At 42.6% G+C, this 15,984-nt stretch overlaps 1 protein-coding gene across 3 annotated transcripts in view; it reads left to right on the plus strand.

Annotated features, from left to right (window-relative positions):
- The first annotated feature begins 10,401 nt into the window (after positions 1-10,401).
- LOC139571172 (ras-related protein Rab-37-like) overlaps positions 10,402-15,984 on the plus strand; it is a 37,459-nt gene continuing 31,876 nt past the window's right edge. Inside the window, exon 1 of one of the 3 annotated variants that reach the window (XM_071393789.1) lies at positions 10,402-10,846. In XM_071393789.1, the coding sequence (XP_071249890.1) occupies positions 10,688-10,846 (159 nt within the window). In that variant the 5' untranslated portion in view covers positions 10,402-10,687. The remainder of the gene's footprint in view (positions 10,847-15,984) is intronic. The other 2 variants (XM_071393788.1, XM_071393787.1) reach the window with 2 other exon arrangements.

Consider the following 15,984-nt stretch of genomic DNA (forward strand, 5'->3'; position numbering starts at 1 on the left):
AAAGAGGGAGAGGTCAAATGAGGTTGCTACTCCCTCCACTGATTGACTCACTATCTAGGTTATGGACATATTTGTACCTGGTAGAGAAAAACAGATGAACAGAAGCAGGAGTGTATTCCCTTTTGATATCTTGACACTATATATTATATTAATCCTCATCAAATTGATATAGCTCAAGGTAATACAAATATTTTTTATTTAAGTGCATAGTTCAGCTATTTCATTTAAGCGCATAGGTAATTTAAGCGCATAGGTATTTTAAGTGCATAGTTTACTTTTACTTATTTTGGGGGATTTGGGTAGGACATAATATGAATGTTTTGCATAGTTACGTATCTCAGTCTAAAAACGCATTGAGAAACCCCATTCCAGTTTAGTCCAGAAGGTAAAACGTCAGGGTCATGGTGAGTTTCTCTGCATAGTTAGTTTGACCTGGTTAACCGTCCCTGAGTGAACACACTCTGCATCCCAAATGGCACACTATTCCCTATGTAGTGCACTACTTTTGACAATTAGGGTGCCATTTGGTACACAGACATTGTCTGTCTCAGTAGTGTTAATAATTTGTGATGCATTCAACCACAACAGCTCTCTGGTCTGGCCCTACACTCAAAGATATCAGTACATGTTAGGTAGCTAAGTATTCATAGCTCAGTGTTCTTTTGTAACAAGGGGATTTTGATTTTTCATTAACACGTTCAACCCGAGACAATGTCATTGTTTTGTGGTTGTCTACGACTTTGAACATTGTGATGAAGCATCAGATGTCTGCTGCTGAGGTGCAGATGTCACCTTTCCACACACTGGAGCATGTCTAGAGTTTGAAATGTAGGCTTATTTGATTATCTCAGGGGTGTCAAACTCATTTTGCACCAGGGGCCGCATTTGGTCTTCACCGAGGTCCAGAGGGGCGCATTTAAAATCCATTCTATTTCCTCACCATCATAATGTGCAAAAAATAGTCCTATATCAATAACTTTTTGAATTTGTGATGCTCCCTGACTGTCAAGCTTTCACAAGCTGGACAGAGTGAAGAGACTATAAAAGTATGTCCATTATAATTTCTACACAGTTTAGATTTTGTTTTAGTCATTTCAATGTCAATTGAAAGTTTTTCCCCAGATATTTTCTTTTACTCAAACAACCAGTGGGCCGGATTGAATGGAGTTGCGGGCCGGATCCAACCTGCAGGTCGCATGTTTGACACCCCTGATATAACTGATGAATGATACCATTGCCAGTGGCAGGATATCAAGCCATTTACAGTGTACAGTCATGTTTAAACCACTCGCTACTCCAACTGATGACGGTCAGAGCCGAGAGTGGTCTCAGGATCACAAACTGAGTGAAACTGAGTCATGCATTATCATGACAATGTCTCTTTCTTTGTTGATATTTCTTCTTTCCTCTTGCCAAGGGTGTGAAAGTGAGTCTGGTTAAATTGCTGAGTTGAAAACCAGTCGTGCTCCTGTCCTCAAGGAGCCCCTGATCTAGACAGAGAGGGATTCCCGAATGGGGTTCTAAATAGGCTAGTGAGGTGAGGGAGCTGCCTCTATTGTCACTGTGTGTTCAAGGCTAGAGGGGGAGAGAGGGAGGTCTGAGGGAAATGTCTCCACAGACTAGGTCTTCAGAGGAAATGACCATGGACTGGCGAACAGTCTCCTCATACGTCGGAGGAGGCTGTAGGTACAGAAACATTTTATGAGGAAACATTTACTGTAATAAATGTTCTGTATGAATACATCAACATCCTTCCACAGCTTCATTGATGTAAATGAGAATGTGTTCTTAGTCAACTAATTTATACAGTGATTAATTGGACCAGAACATAGGAGTGACTTACCGCCGTTTCAAACTGTGTGGGGCTGAGCCCAAAGCGGTCGGCTATCATGGAGTGGATCTGTCTCTGGCGGTCCTTCTTACGCACGCTCTCATAGGATGGCAGGCGGGGCAGGGGCCCATCCAGGTGGTAGCTGCTCGGCTTACCGATGATAAACAGCCTTCCTGGAAGCTGCAGACACACAAGCAAACATGTTTATATTATATCACATTATCTATTTTTCAATAGTTGATCTGATTGGTCAAAAGACCAATAAGTGGAAAAAGATCCGAATTGGGCTGCCTGTGTAAATTACAGTGATGAGGTACATCAAAGTCAATATTTTCTCCTCAGTATAAGGACAACTGAAATCAAATGGTGCTGGGCATCAATAACACTGTGAAAGCAGCTCAGATGGTTATTCAATAGAGATTATAATAGGGAAAAATGAATGAATGGATAATATCTCTGTGGGTAATACTATGTAAATAGAGAGGCTTTTTTTCACCTGGGACCCCACATTTCCGTGGGTCATGGCAACAGTCTGTTCATCATAGGGATACCCTACTAGAGACTGTCTGATGTTGTACTGGGGTGGAGCGTCCTGGGTAGAGAGAGAAGATAGGCAAGAGTGGTTAGTCTGTCTACAATACAGTGGAGAATTGTCCTACATTTTACCTAAGTTCTGTCTGTGTAAAATAAAGTTATTCTGTTCTATTCTATCTTTACAAGTAGTAAGGCTGCAGCAAAAACAAAGACATGAACAGTTCAATGCAAATGTCCAATTAACCTCAAGTTAAGTTACTAGGTGATGATTGAGCAACTTTTTTAATATATCTTTTTTATTTCACCTTTATTTAACCTGGTAGGCTAGTTGAGAACAAGTTCTCATTTACAACTGCAACCTGGCCAAGATGAAGCAAAGCAGTGCGACACAAAAAACAACACCGAGTTACACATGGAATAACAAACATACAGTCAATAATACAATAGAAAAAGTCTATATATAGTATGTGCAAACGAGGTAGGATAAGGGAGGTAAGGCAATGAATAGGCCATAGTGGCTAAATAATTACAATTTAGCAATTAAACACTGGAGTGATAAATGTGCAGAAGATGAGTGTGCAAGTAGAGATACGTGGGTGCAAAGGAGCAAAATAAATCAAATAAATAACAGTATGGGGATGAGGTAGTTTGATGGGCTATTTACAGATAGGCTATGTACAGGTGCAGTGATCTGTGAGCTGCTCTGACAGCTGGTGCTTAAAGCTAGTGAGGGAGATATGACCCTCCAGCTTCAGTGGTTTTTGCAGTTCGTTCCAGTCATTGGCAGCAGAGAACTGGAAGGAAAGGCGGCCGAAGGAGGAATTGGCTTTGGGGGTGACCAGTGAAATATACCTGCTGGAGCGTGTGCTACGGGTGGTTGCTGCTATGGTGACCAGTGAGCTGAGATAAGGCAGGGCTTTACCTAGCAAAGACTTATAGATGACCTGGAGCCAGTTGGTTTGGCAACGAATATGAAGCAAGGGCCAGCCAACGAGAGCATACAGGTCGCAGTGGTGGCTAGTATATGGGGCTTTGGTGACAAAATGGATGGCACTGTGATAGACTGCTGAGTAGAGTGTTGGAGGCTATTTTGTAAATGACATAGCGAAAGTCATGGATCGGTAGGATAGTCAGTTTTACGAGGGTATGTTTGGCAGCATGATTGAAGGATGCTTTGTTGCGAAATAGGAAGCCGATTCTAGATTTAATTTTGGATTGGAGATGCTTAATGTGAGTCTGGAAGGAGAGTTTACAGTCTAACCACACACCTAGGTATTTGTAGTTGTCCACATATTCTAAGTCAGAACCATCCAGAGTAGTGATGCTGGACGGGCGGGCAGGTGTGGGCAGCGATCGGTTGAAGAGCATGCATTTCGTTTTACTTGCATTTAAGAGCAGTTGGAGGCCACGGAAGGAGAGTTGTATGGCATTGAAGCTCATCTGGAGGTCAGTGTCCAAAGAAGGGCCAGAAGTATACAGAATGGTGTCGTCTGCGTAGAGGTGGATCAGAGAATCACCAGCAGCAAGAGCGACATCATTGATGTATACAGAGAAAAGAGTCGGCCCGAGAATTGAACCCTGTGGCACCCCCATAGAGACTGCCAGAGGTCCAGACAACAGGCCCTCCGATTTGACACACTGAACTCTGTCTGAGAAGTAGTTGGTGAACCAGGCAAGGCAGTCATTTGAGAAACCAAGGCTGTTGAGTCTGCCGATAAGAATGTGGTGATTGACAGAGCCTTGGCCAGGTCGATGAATACAGCTGCACACTATTGTCTCTTATTGATGTCGGTTATGATATCGTTTAGGACCTTGAGCGTGGCTGAGGTGCACCCATGACCAGCTCGGAAACCAGATTGCATAGCGGAGAAGGTACGGTTGGATTCGAAATGGTTGGTGATCTGTTTATTAACTTGGCTTTCGAAGACCTTAGAAGGGCAGGGTAGGATAGATATAGGTCTGTAGCAGTTTGGGTCTAGAGTGTCTCCCCCTTTGAAGACGGGGATGTCCGCGGCAGCTTTTCAATCTTTGGGGATCTCAGACTATACGAAAGAGAGGTTAAACAGGCTTGGCTATAGAGCTATGATTGAATTCTTCAAGCCAAATAATATACTCCACTAAATTAAAAAGCAGTATTGATCCTTGTCTGATGCATATTATGCAACATAAAAGTGATCTACTACACAATGGAAAATGCCCTGTGCCAAATTCTAAAGTTTTATCCAAAAATCTATTTTTTTATCCCTTCTTAATTTCTTATTCATTCTTTATCCCTGTTGCGGTCTCACAGATACCTTTCTACTACTGATTACAGTGTATGTATTTTAACATGAGACATCATTGTGTACATAATAACACAGCATAATTTCTCATAATCAACATATACTGGTTCAACAAGGAAACAGTGTTGATGTTTTCAATGTAAAATATTGAAATGAATGGAAGGAAGGCAGTGGGAGGAAAATGGGGCTGGAGTATGGCCTTCAATGTAACTGACTAGCATGTGATGCAAAGGAAAAACAGGAATGAAAGCTTTTCTCAGATGAGTAGCCTACGGTTGAATAGCAAGTTATTGTATAGTAACAGAATAATAACAATTTTGTTGATACAACCAGCAAAAAGGTCAAAGGAGAGTTTAGCTGTGGTTGCATTCTCGATAGGGGAGAAAAATATGGATACAAAAAGCAGAGGGTATTGATCTTAACCTTTAATTTACTGAGCTGTCACTGCTTGCGCTCTCAGGTCTGTATCGTAAGAGATACAGAGAAATCTTATTCACGTAAACATTTTAAAAGAGCCATACATTAGATCCCTTTGTTGATAAGATTGGCCCCCCCCATTGCCTTAGATTAGACGATGGTCTCATAATACCACCATACCAGTTACATGGTCAAATCAAATCAAATTTTATTGGTCACATACACATGTTTAGCAAATGTTATTGCGAGTGTAGCGAAATGCTTGTGCTTCTAGTTCCGACAGTGCAGCAATATCTAACACGTAATCTATCAATTACACAACAACTACCTAATAAACACAATTCTAAGTAAAGGGATGGAATAAGAATATATACCTATAAATATATGGATGAGCAATGACCGAGCGGCATAGGCAAGATGCAATAGATGGTATAAAATACAGTATATACACTATCGTTCAAAAGTTTGGGGCCACTTAGAAATGTCCTTGTTTTTTTCCCATTAAAATAACATCAAATTGATCAGAAATACAATGTAGACATTGTTAATGTTGTAAAGGACTATTGTAGCTGGAAACGGCAGATTTTTTATGGAATATCTCCATAGGTGTACAGAGGCCATTATCAGCAACCTTCACTCCTGTGTTCCAATGGCACGTTGTGTTAGCTAATCCAAGTTTATCATTTTAAAAGGCTAATTGATCATTAGAAAACCCTTTTGCAATTATGTTAGCACAGCTGAAAACTGTAGTTCTGATTAAAGAAGCAATAAAACTGTCCTTCTTTAGACTAGTTGAGTATCTGGAGCATCAGCATTTGTGGGTTCGATTACAGGCTCAAAATGGCCAGAAACAAAGGACTATCTTCTGAAACTCATCAGTCAATTCTTGTTCTGAGAAATGACGGCTATTCCATGAGAGAAATTGCCAAGAAACTGAAGATCTCGTACAGGGCTGTGTACTACTTCCTTCACAGAACAGCTCAAACTGGCTGTAACCAGAATAGAAAGAGGAGTGGGAGGCCCCAGCGCACAAATGAACAAGAGGACAAATACATTAGAGTGTGTAGTTGGAGAAACTTACGCCTCACAGGTCCTCAACTGGCAGCTTCATTAAATAGTACCCGCAAAACACCAGTCTCAACGTCAACAGTGAAGAGGCGACTCTGGGATACTAGCCTTCTACGCAGAGTTGCAAAGAAAAAGCCATATCTCAGACTTGCCAATAAAAATAAAAGATTAAGATGGGCAAAAGAACACAGACACTGGACAGAGGAACTCTGCCTAGAAGGCCAGCATCCCGGAGTCACCTCTTCACTGTTGATTTCCTTGCCGGAGGGAATAACTACACTGTTTGTATTCTGACAGATTCCCAGTCACCTTTCCATGGTTAAATGCGGTGGTTCGCGCTTTCAGTTTTGCGCGAATGCCGCCATCTATCAGCGGTTTTTGGTTAGGGTAGGTTTGAATAGTCACAGTGGGTACATCATCTCCTATGCACTTCCTTATAAACACACTCACCGAATCAGAGTATAAATCAATATTATTTTCTGAGGCTACCCGGATCATGTCCCAGTCCGCGTGATCAAAACAATCTTGAAGTGTGGATTCCGAGGCTTCCGGGTAGCCTATGATCCGGGTAGCCTATGATCTCTGTAATTGCAAACAAAGGTTTCTGTACCAAATATTAAGTTCTGCTTTTCTGATGTATCAAATACTTATGTCATGCAATAAAATGCAAATTAATTAGTTAAAAATCATACAATGTGATTTTCAGGATTTTTGTTTTAGATTCCGTCTCTCACAGTTGAAGTGTACCTATGATAAAAATTACAGACCTCTACATGCTTTGTAAGTAGGAAAACCTGCAAAATCGGCAGTGTATCAAATACTTGTTCTCCCCACTGTACATATCCCAACCAGAAGCCATGGATTACAGGCAACATCCACACTGAGCTAAGGCTTGCGCAGCCACTTTCAAGGAGCCGGAAGCTCATAAGAAATCTGCTACGCACTTCGACAAATCATTAAATAGGCAAAGCGTCAATACAGGACTAACATCAAATCCTACTACACAAGCTCTGATGCTCATCGGATGTAGCAGGGCTTGCAAACTATTGCGGATTATAAAGGGAAACCCAGCCGCGAGCTGCCCAGTGACACAAGTCTACCAGACTAAATGCCTTCTATGCTCGCTTCGAAGCAGCAACACTGAACCTTGCTTAAGAGTGGCAAGTGTCTTCAGTCCCTGTGCAACCGAGGACAGATTATTTTTATGCGCTACGCACTTCAGCACTCGTCGGTACCGTTCTGTGAACTTGTGTGGCATACCACTTTGCGGCTGAGCCGTTGTTGCTCCTAGACATTTCACGTTCACAATAACAGCACTTACAGTTGACCGGGGCAGCTCCAATAGGGCAGAAGTTTCACAAACTGACTTGCTGGAAAGGTGGCATCCTATGACAGTGCCACATTGAAAGTCACCCAGTAAGGCCATTCTACTACTAATGTTTGTTTATGGAGATTGCATGGCTGTGTGCTCAATTTTATACACCTGTGAGCAATGGGTGTGGCTGAAATAGCTGAATCCACTCATTTGAAGCGATGTCCAGATACTTTCTTATATATAGTGTATGTGAGAATGCTGTTCATTGACTACAGCTCAGCATTCAACACCATAGTGCCCTCCAAGCTCATCACTAAGCTAAGGACCCTGGGACTGAACACCTCTCTCTACAACTGGACCCTGGACTTCCTGACGGGCCGTCCCCAGGTGGTGAGGCTAGGCAACAACATATCCGCCACGCTGAGCCTCAACACGGGGGCCCCTCAGGGGTGCGTGCTTAGTGCCCTCCTGCACTCACTGTTCACCCACAACTGTGTGGCCTGCATGACTCCAACACTATCATGAAGTTTGTCGACAATGGTGGTAGGCCTAATCACCAATGACTATGAGACAGCCTATAGGGAGAAGGTCAGAGACCTGGCAGTGTTGCTCCAGAACAACAACCATTCCCTCAACGTCAGCAAGACAAAGGAGATGATCAACTGGCAACTGCTTGGCATCCGACTGCAAGGCACTACAGAGGGTAGTGTGTATAGCCCAGTATATCACTGGAGCTGAGCTCCCTGCCATCCAGGACCTTTATACCCGGCAGTGTCAGAGGAAGGCCCTTAAAAATTGTCAAAGACTCCAGCCACCCAAGTCATAGATTGTTCTCTCTGCTACGGCACAGCAAGCGGTACTGATCAAGTCTGGAACCGACAGGACCCTGAACAGCTTCTATCTCCACACCAATTACCTCGTACCCCTGCACATCGACTCGATACTGGTACCCTGTGTATATAGCCAAGTTATCGTTACTCATTGTGCATTTATTACTTTTATTATTGTGTTGTAAAATTATATTATTTCTCTATTTTCTTTCTCTGTGCATTTTTGGGAAGGGCCGTAAGTAAGCATTTCACTGTTCGTCTACACCTGTTGTTTACGAAGCATGTGATGAATAAAATTGGATTTTGATTAGATTGAATGATTTATGGATGTTTCCGTAGCCTCAAGTACCACACTCCTATCAGAGAGGGTCTTAATATACATTAGGCATTTATAACATGTTTTCCCTGTTTATAACACATTCATAACATATTATATAATTATAATATATGTAATTTTGCTTTAATCCAAAGCAATTTACAGTCATGCATGCATAAATCTTTGGTATGGGTGGTCCCGGGAATCAAACCCACTATCCTGGCGTTGCAAGTGACATGCCCTAACAACTGAGCTATGTATAGTCTTACTGTATAGTGTTGGGTGGCCTGGTAGCTCCACACACGGCGGCAGAGAAGGTCTTTCCTGTACAGGACCACCAGGAGCATGAGAATCACTACGAAGAACGCCAGGCAGGACACTACAGAAAAGAAGACAACAAGAAGACAGGCATGAAGAGACTTTATACAACATATGTGACATTAAAGTAAACATATAAGTTATGCACGATTGCTTTTACATATTTATTTATAAAAATTCAAAAAGCATTCGCACATCTGAGCAATCTTTTTTGCAGGTGCATGGTAACAGTTGAAGAAGATGAAGGAAAAAGTAAACCGCACACTGCTCTTGATAGTATCACTGATCTTTAATAAGCTTACGTATCCGCCTAACACATGCAAAATATACATAACCTAAACAACCAACAGGTAGGCAGTCCTGTATAAGAGCAAACGGTTTATGTAGCCTGGATGCTGTATGATATGTTTATAGGTTAGCAGCCTGCCTAGGTTATGTGACTGCCACCACTCACCCGAGGCCACGATGACCGTTATCTGATCCGCTGTCAGTGTAGGTCGAATAGTTGTAGTTGCAGACGAAGACATCTTAAACTAAAGTAAGTCAGTATAAGTAGCCTTGTAAACCTGGTCCTGCTATGTAGACAATTCTAAATAAAAACGTTGGCTTTCATTCGCTCCATTAGGCTTCTACTGTCCAAACCGCGAAGATTAAACCAATTGAAAAAGAAAATCGATATTATCTTCCCCTTCGTTCGAGGACAGAGCCCCACACTGTTAAATCCAGTTATGCTGCAGGAGTGTATCGCCTACTGTCTGTCCGAATTTGGAACGCACGAGTTGGAGAGAAGGGGCCTAGCATCACGTGTACCCGCCCTTCAATGGTCCATTTACTTATTTGGCTAAGATACAGACCTTTCACGTCTGTTTAGGTGAAAAAAATAGAACTGGAGAAAACAACTTTGCAAGGTTTTGAATGAGGCGCAGCCAACTGGACACATACGATACACGTATCAAAGTATTGTTTCAGTTGCAAACGGGTAGGCTACAGACCAGAAAGATCTTTGGAACCAGAATTATAGAAAGCTTCATTAATTCATAGCCGACGGATCTATGCATCTTAATTCATTCAGTAAACATGCGATGGGATTCTATGACTTCCCCTCCCTGAAACCACCGACTCTGAGTTGACAGGCTCATTAAAATGTGCAATTATCACATCAGAAAGATGATATATCTTCTCATAATAAAGATATGTAATCTATCTACAAATTAAGGAGATACTGAATTATCTAGCTCAGCTCCATGATGCGCTCAGGAGGAATCCCCCAATTGCGATCCTACCCCGTTGAAGTTGAAATGTGAAATGGTTAAGGTAAGGGTTATGGTTATGGTTATGGTTATGGTTAGGGTTATAGTAAGGGTAGGAGTTAGGGTTTAGGGTAGGGACGTCCCAAGGATCCCTGTTAGCACTGACCATTCCCCAACCTCCTCCTCGCACTCCCCTCCTCCTCCTTCAGAACTATCCATGGTGCTGAACACGATTCGCTCTGACGTTGATACACTGTCACGTTGTGCGTTGTGCTGGCTGTAGCTGTATGGTACAGTCAGCCTCCTACATGTCTTACAAGTAAGTCATTACAGAGAAAAGCTGTGGGCAACATGCCTGGTATTCGTGTTGGGGGTTTCGTGGTTTCACACAAAGAAAAGTAGGAAGAAGGAGAGAGACAAGGGGAGAGAGAAATAGATAGTTGTCAGGAAATTTCTGCCTAATTTTCTAAGGGGGCATCATTGATTTTGGCATTGTATCCTGGTCTGTCTTAAGCGCTTCGAGAGGATGGAGACGATGGAGTCCATGGAGCCGATATCTGCGCACTACACCACGGCATACCCGGAGATCCACCCCGATAGCGCCTATGGATCTACGGAAGGGGAGGAGAACCATTCACCGTCTGCCCCCCCAGCGCTTTCATACGACGAAGAATTAATGCATAAGGTAGGAGGATGATTGGATTATTGTCTAGATAATATCAAACTATGTTACTTGTTGATTTTCTCATAAGACGAGGCTATACACTCAGTTATCTCTTATTGATTTCAGTCACGTTAAAATAGAACTCGTAATGGTTCAGCTCTTTGGTGCCACATCTAAATAACAGTTGTCTTGACCTGGCGGAATAGCACTTTGAATCGTCATTGGGCATTCCATGGTACTGAAACGCTGTTCATTGGGCTTTCCATGGTACTGACCATCGCAGCAGGAGAGAGTGGATGACGATGTTTCCAAACCAAAGCAAACACCTGTACTGTGCCCTCCCCGTCCCCGCAGTGTTTCGGTTCGCTGCCAGTACCAGCTCATACCCTGTCCAAATAACCTCACATTAACTAATCAGCCTTCGTGCTGAGTCCACAGCTTCAGCCTGGTCTCATAGACTAGACGTAACATAGTAAATGTAAATCCGGGACACTCAAATGAGTATGATATGTGTAATTACATAAGACAGAAGGTTACTTAAGGCAAAAACTAAAGTAGGGTGGTATAACGCGAATGTCTAAGAACCCAAAGGTAGGGTGACATCATTTAAAATACCCAAATGTGGGACAACAGGACATTGATTCAGTGTTTATTTTTTTATTTTTTTATTTTACCGTTATTTTACCAGGTAAGTTGACTGAGAACACGTTCTCATTTGCAGCAACGACCTGGGGAATAGTTACAGGGGAGAGGAGGGGTAGGAGTTAGGGTTTAGGGTAGGGACGTCCCAAGGATCCCTGTTATGATCTAACTTTACTTAACAAGCACCATTGTAAGAAGTGAAGTGGCGTAGTGAAGCTCTGTGCAGAGAATTTTGGTGATGCAGAAAGGATAGACCACATGTGTGGCAGCTTTATGAAAATCTGGGAATATTTGTCCAAAGAAACATTTCTGGTTGGTCTCAGGAAATGTTAAAACAGGGAGACTTTTAAAACAGGATTGAATGAAGTAGCAGCAAATATGTTGAATAAGCAACTAATGAGCACAGAGACCTCCCAAGTTTGACGAAATTACTTTAAATTTTTCAGTCTAATACGGATATTTACCTGCTTTTGTAGCTCTTCATCAGAACAACACGTTTCACTGCACTAATCTGATATGTGCCAATATTTTTATATTTTTTAAACACAATTTTTTGTAAGTAGTTAGGCCTACTGTCCTCTTCAAGTATAGCTGGAACAACTGTTATGGATATACTGACAAGTTACATGTCTCTCCGCCCTAAAAATGGGAGTCGTTGTCCACAAAGTGGCACTGTGTGCTGTCTAGTCATCTAAACCTCAAGTAGCAAATAAGTCATACATTTTTTTGTTCTCCAAATTCAACACTCTCTCATTGACTGCCATTAAAAAACTCCTTGCTTCGTGGGCAAAACAACGAAAAAACACCACCTGCTTAAGGGAAGCATATTTTCTTCCGAGTTGGGCCTCTCTCTTCCTCTCTGGCTGAAATTGAGTACCACAGTATGAGTCATAATACCTATAAAACCTAGCAGTTAAACAAGGAAATGGTTCCAATAGTTTTTCCACCGTTCATTTTTCCATGGGGGATTTTTTAATGACTTCATATAAGGTCTGTGTTTCGTGTAGGCTTACCCTGTCTTGATGTTTTGATAACCATGTAAATCTCTCTCGGACAAGGTAACTTTTATCAATATATTTGCCTGTAATTACCCCCCAAAAATAAAATGCTAATTAGCCTCTAATGTGGCTATCATACAGAACTACAGATCTTGTCGCAAGCTTTGAAGTCATCACTCAAGGCAGTGTTGCAGGGCGGGAAAAACCTCAACATTTCTCCACGCTAAATCTCAGGATCAAGTAGCAAGGAACCTACAAGTAAAGTCAAATATAATAACTGGTAGATATTATAGTTTTTTGTAGTTTCTCGTTTAATTAATTGATATTGTGTATTTATCATGTGCACTGCTGTTTAGCATCTTTCAAATAACCTACCTTAGCATGTTTTATTACTAGAATAGTTTAAATTACCCTGGCCTTTGTAGCTAACTAGCTAACCTTAGGTAGGTCTCTCCGTCGATCAGAAGCAAGGGTGGTTCTGTGCTATGTAACCACGACTCCGGATTGTAACCACTACTCCGATAAGCATGCATGTGTATTTTATCATTTTCCGACCTCTGTAAGCGAGAGGCATCGCTGGAGCTGTGTGATAAGGTAAGCCCTGTTTGCTAGCTGCTAATAAACTATTTTGGTTAGGTCAAAGATCTGTAGTTAGCTAGGTGCTTATGAAAATTTGCTAGATAACCACCGACTGTAGTTACGTGTACAATGCACATTACCTTCCTTACAAGTAAAAATAAAACCAGCATTAGCTAGCATAATGACTGTGTTGACCTTTTTATTGACAAGTATTTAGTGAGCTAGCCAGCTAGTTAATGTTGGCTCACAGTTTGTGTAGTCATACTTTTTCACATTAGCCCACCAAGGACCTGATATTTAGCTAGCTAGTTAACGTTAACTCATCGCTTCTGTAGTCAGACTTGCCAGCTAATGTTAGGCCATCACCATGACAAGGATAGTTGATTAACTAGCATGTCACCACTTAGAAAAGTCTGACTACACGAACAGTGAGCTAATGTTAACTAGCTAGCTAGCTAAATATCACCTGGTGGGCCAGCTAGTTAGGCACCTTGGTTGGCTAGTTAGCGACATTAGCTAAAGTTAGTTAGCTGGCTAGCTACCTTACATAGGACTTGTGGGCTCAATGTTTTCCCATACAAAACACAGAAACGGTTTTGTTCCACCAGTGCATCTGTTGTTCATGACTAATCAAATATCCCTGTGAAGTCAGTTAAACATGTCAACAGGGATGTAAATTAAGCTATCCCGAGGCTAGTACTTTTCAAACTGGCCTAGTAGACAATGTGCCAAACTAGCCTGACACAGAAGTGAAATGGATAGTAGAAAATGTGCCAAACTAGCCTGACACAGCAGGGAAATTTTGCCTTTACAAACATCGCATGCCACAGATTTTGGACCTAAATGTTACACGGGCTAGTAAAAATCGTGGTCTGCTGGCCAATGCCCAAAATCCTTATATTCCATCCCTGCATGTCAGTCCCTTTCACACGATCCCCCTGCCGATCCCTGTTGGTCCTCCTCAGTGACCTCACAGCTGAAGGTTTAAACTTTCTTTTGAGAAGTCTGTTGGTTATGGTACTTAAATATAAATGTTACCATTTTAGAAATCAACCTATCTAGCTAGTAAAAGTAACTTTTGTTTGTCTTTCAGACTGGCAGACTGGAAACCCAGTGACAACACTTGGGTCTGCAGCTGCCATTTTCAGTTGGGAAAGAGAAATGGCCCTGTATTTTGCAGAAAAGGTAGCTCATCCACCGTGCCAGAAGAGGTACATCCAGACACATCCACCATGGCAGACAATGAAGTTCCAGGCCCCTCGGCCGCTGAAGAATGTAGGAGACTGCTGTCTGCACAGTTGCAGAATGTTCTCACTGAGGTACATCTTGAGGAAACATTAGCACAGTTGAAGGTTCTACAGGAGAATCAGCTGTATACCTGCAACTGGTATTCAGCATCACAGCTGTCTGATAAAATACTTAGGGTGGAAACAGAACTTCCAGATAAAGGCATGTTCAACATCGTAGTTGAATACTTTGAACGTTGCAAGGACTGCGTTGTCTACTTTGCCAAGTGGAGGGTTAAGGTGGTGTCATTTGAGGATCAAGTGTTTATGGCGCTTATGAAGTTGTGTCACAGCTACACCAAATTGCACCTGGCTCAATTATTCCGTTGTAGTGCAAGCACTGTCAGCAATGTTACCATCACTTTAATTCACGTGACTCACAAGCTTTTTTTCATTATCACCATGAAGACTGTTCCAAGTCGGGAGAAGAACCAAACGTGCTTGCCTGCGTCTTTTCAGGGGTCCAGCAGAAACTGCAGAATGGTCCTTTACTGTACTGATAAAATATAACCTATTCTGGGAGGAGCCTAGTGTGTGTGTGTCTGAACAATATGGAATATTTTTGGAATAAAACCTCAAGGTAAGACAAAAACGTATTTGTGTGCAAAAACTATTTACAAGATATTTACAAATGTTCACTGTTGCAGTGCCAACTTTGGATGCATGTGGCCCTTGAAATAATCCGCTAGTCCAGCAATACTTGTCTGCCAGAGGTCGTCACGCTGGTTGGGGATGGTGATGGAAGCTTTGGTGGTCCACAAAACGAAGAAGCAAGTGTCCCTTCCAGTGATGTGGAGCTTCCCTTCGACCTGGTGCCAGTAAGGATGGTCTCCATGTAGGCGGTAAGACCCTCCCTCCTCCTGGATATAGAAATCCTTCGACTTCACTGCCTTTTCAATGGTAAGGTCCCTTGCACCATAGGGACACTTGACCTCCACTACTGCTGTGGTGCCCACCAAACCATCTGGTGAGACACCCAGGATCCCAGACCCTGTGACCAAAAACCCTGACTCCTGCACATCCATCCCTGTATCCATTTTGAATGCCTTGATGCCCTCCTCTTCATTATCTGTACCCCACTTTACAGACAACACCCCATCCAATGACTGTGATCTGAGGACCCTTTTTAGCAGCGATGGAGTAACTGGCAGCCAACCTCCCTCTCCTTATGGTGTACTAGTTTGGTTTGTTGCGCTGTCCTACAGTTGCCTGCTGTAGAGCCTCCTGCAGTTCCACCGATAGTGCCATGCCAGCCAGGATGCCTGCATGCCCCAGGTGCCCTTTTTTAAAACAATATCCAGTACAGACAAGGGTGACAGGGAGGGTAGCGGTTGTTCTGGCTCAGTTTCAAGGAGACATGCCATTCCAATAAACCTGCCCCAGAGACGGTTCCTTAGCTTGTACTTTTCGGCCGGCTGCAGGTCCTCAACTGACTGCACCTGGTTGGGCACGGCTGGCTTCCTCCGCTCGCATTCCACATCCGTACAGCCGATATTGTGAACCGCAAAAATAGCCAATGCATCTGTATAGCTACACTTATGAGCTCCACGGGGGCATTTGCATTTGGTAGAGAGAATCCCCTGGTCACCTATAGAGACCTGCCAAGAGGAAGGATGTTAAGTGCCACATGCCTTTCAATACATGACTTTGAACA

This window comes from Salvelinus alpinus, chromosome 3 (assembly GCF_045679555.1).
Source record: "Salvelinus alpinus chromosome 3, SLU_Salpinus.1, whole genome shotgun sequence".
NCBI classification, from domain to species: domain Eukaryota; kingdom Metazoa; phylum Chordata; class Actinopteri; order Salmoniformes; family Salmonidae; genus Salvelinus; species Salvelinus alpinus.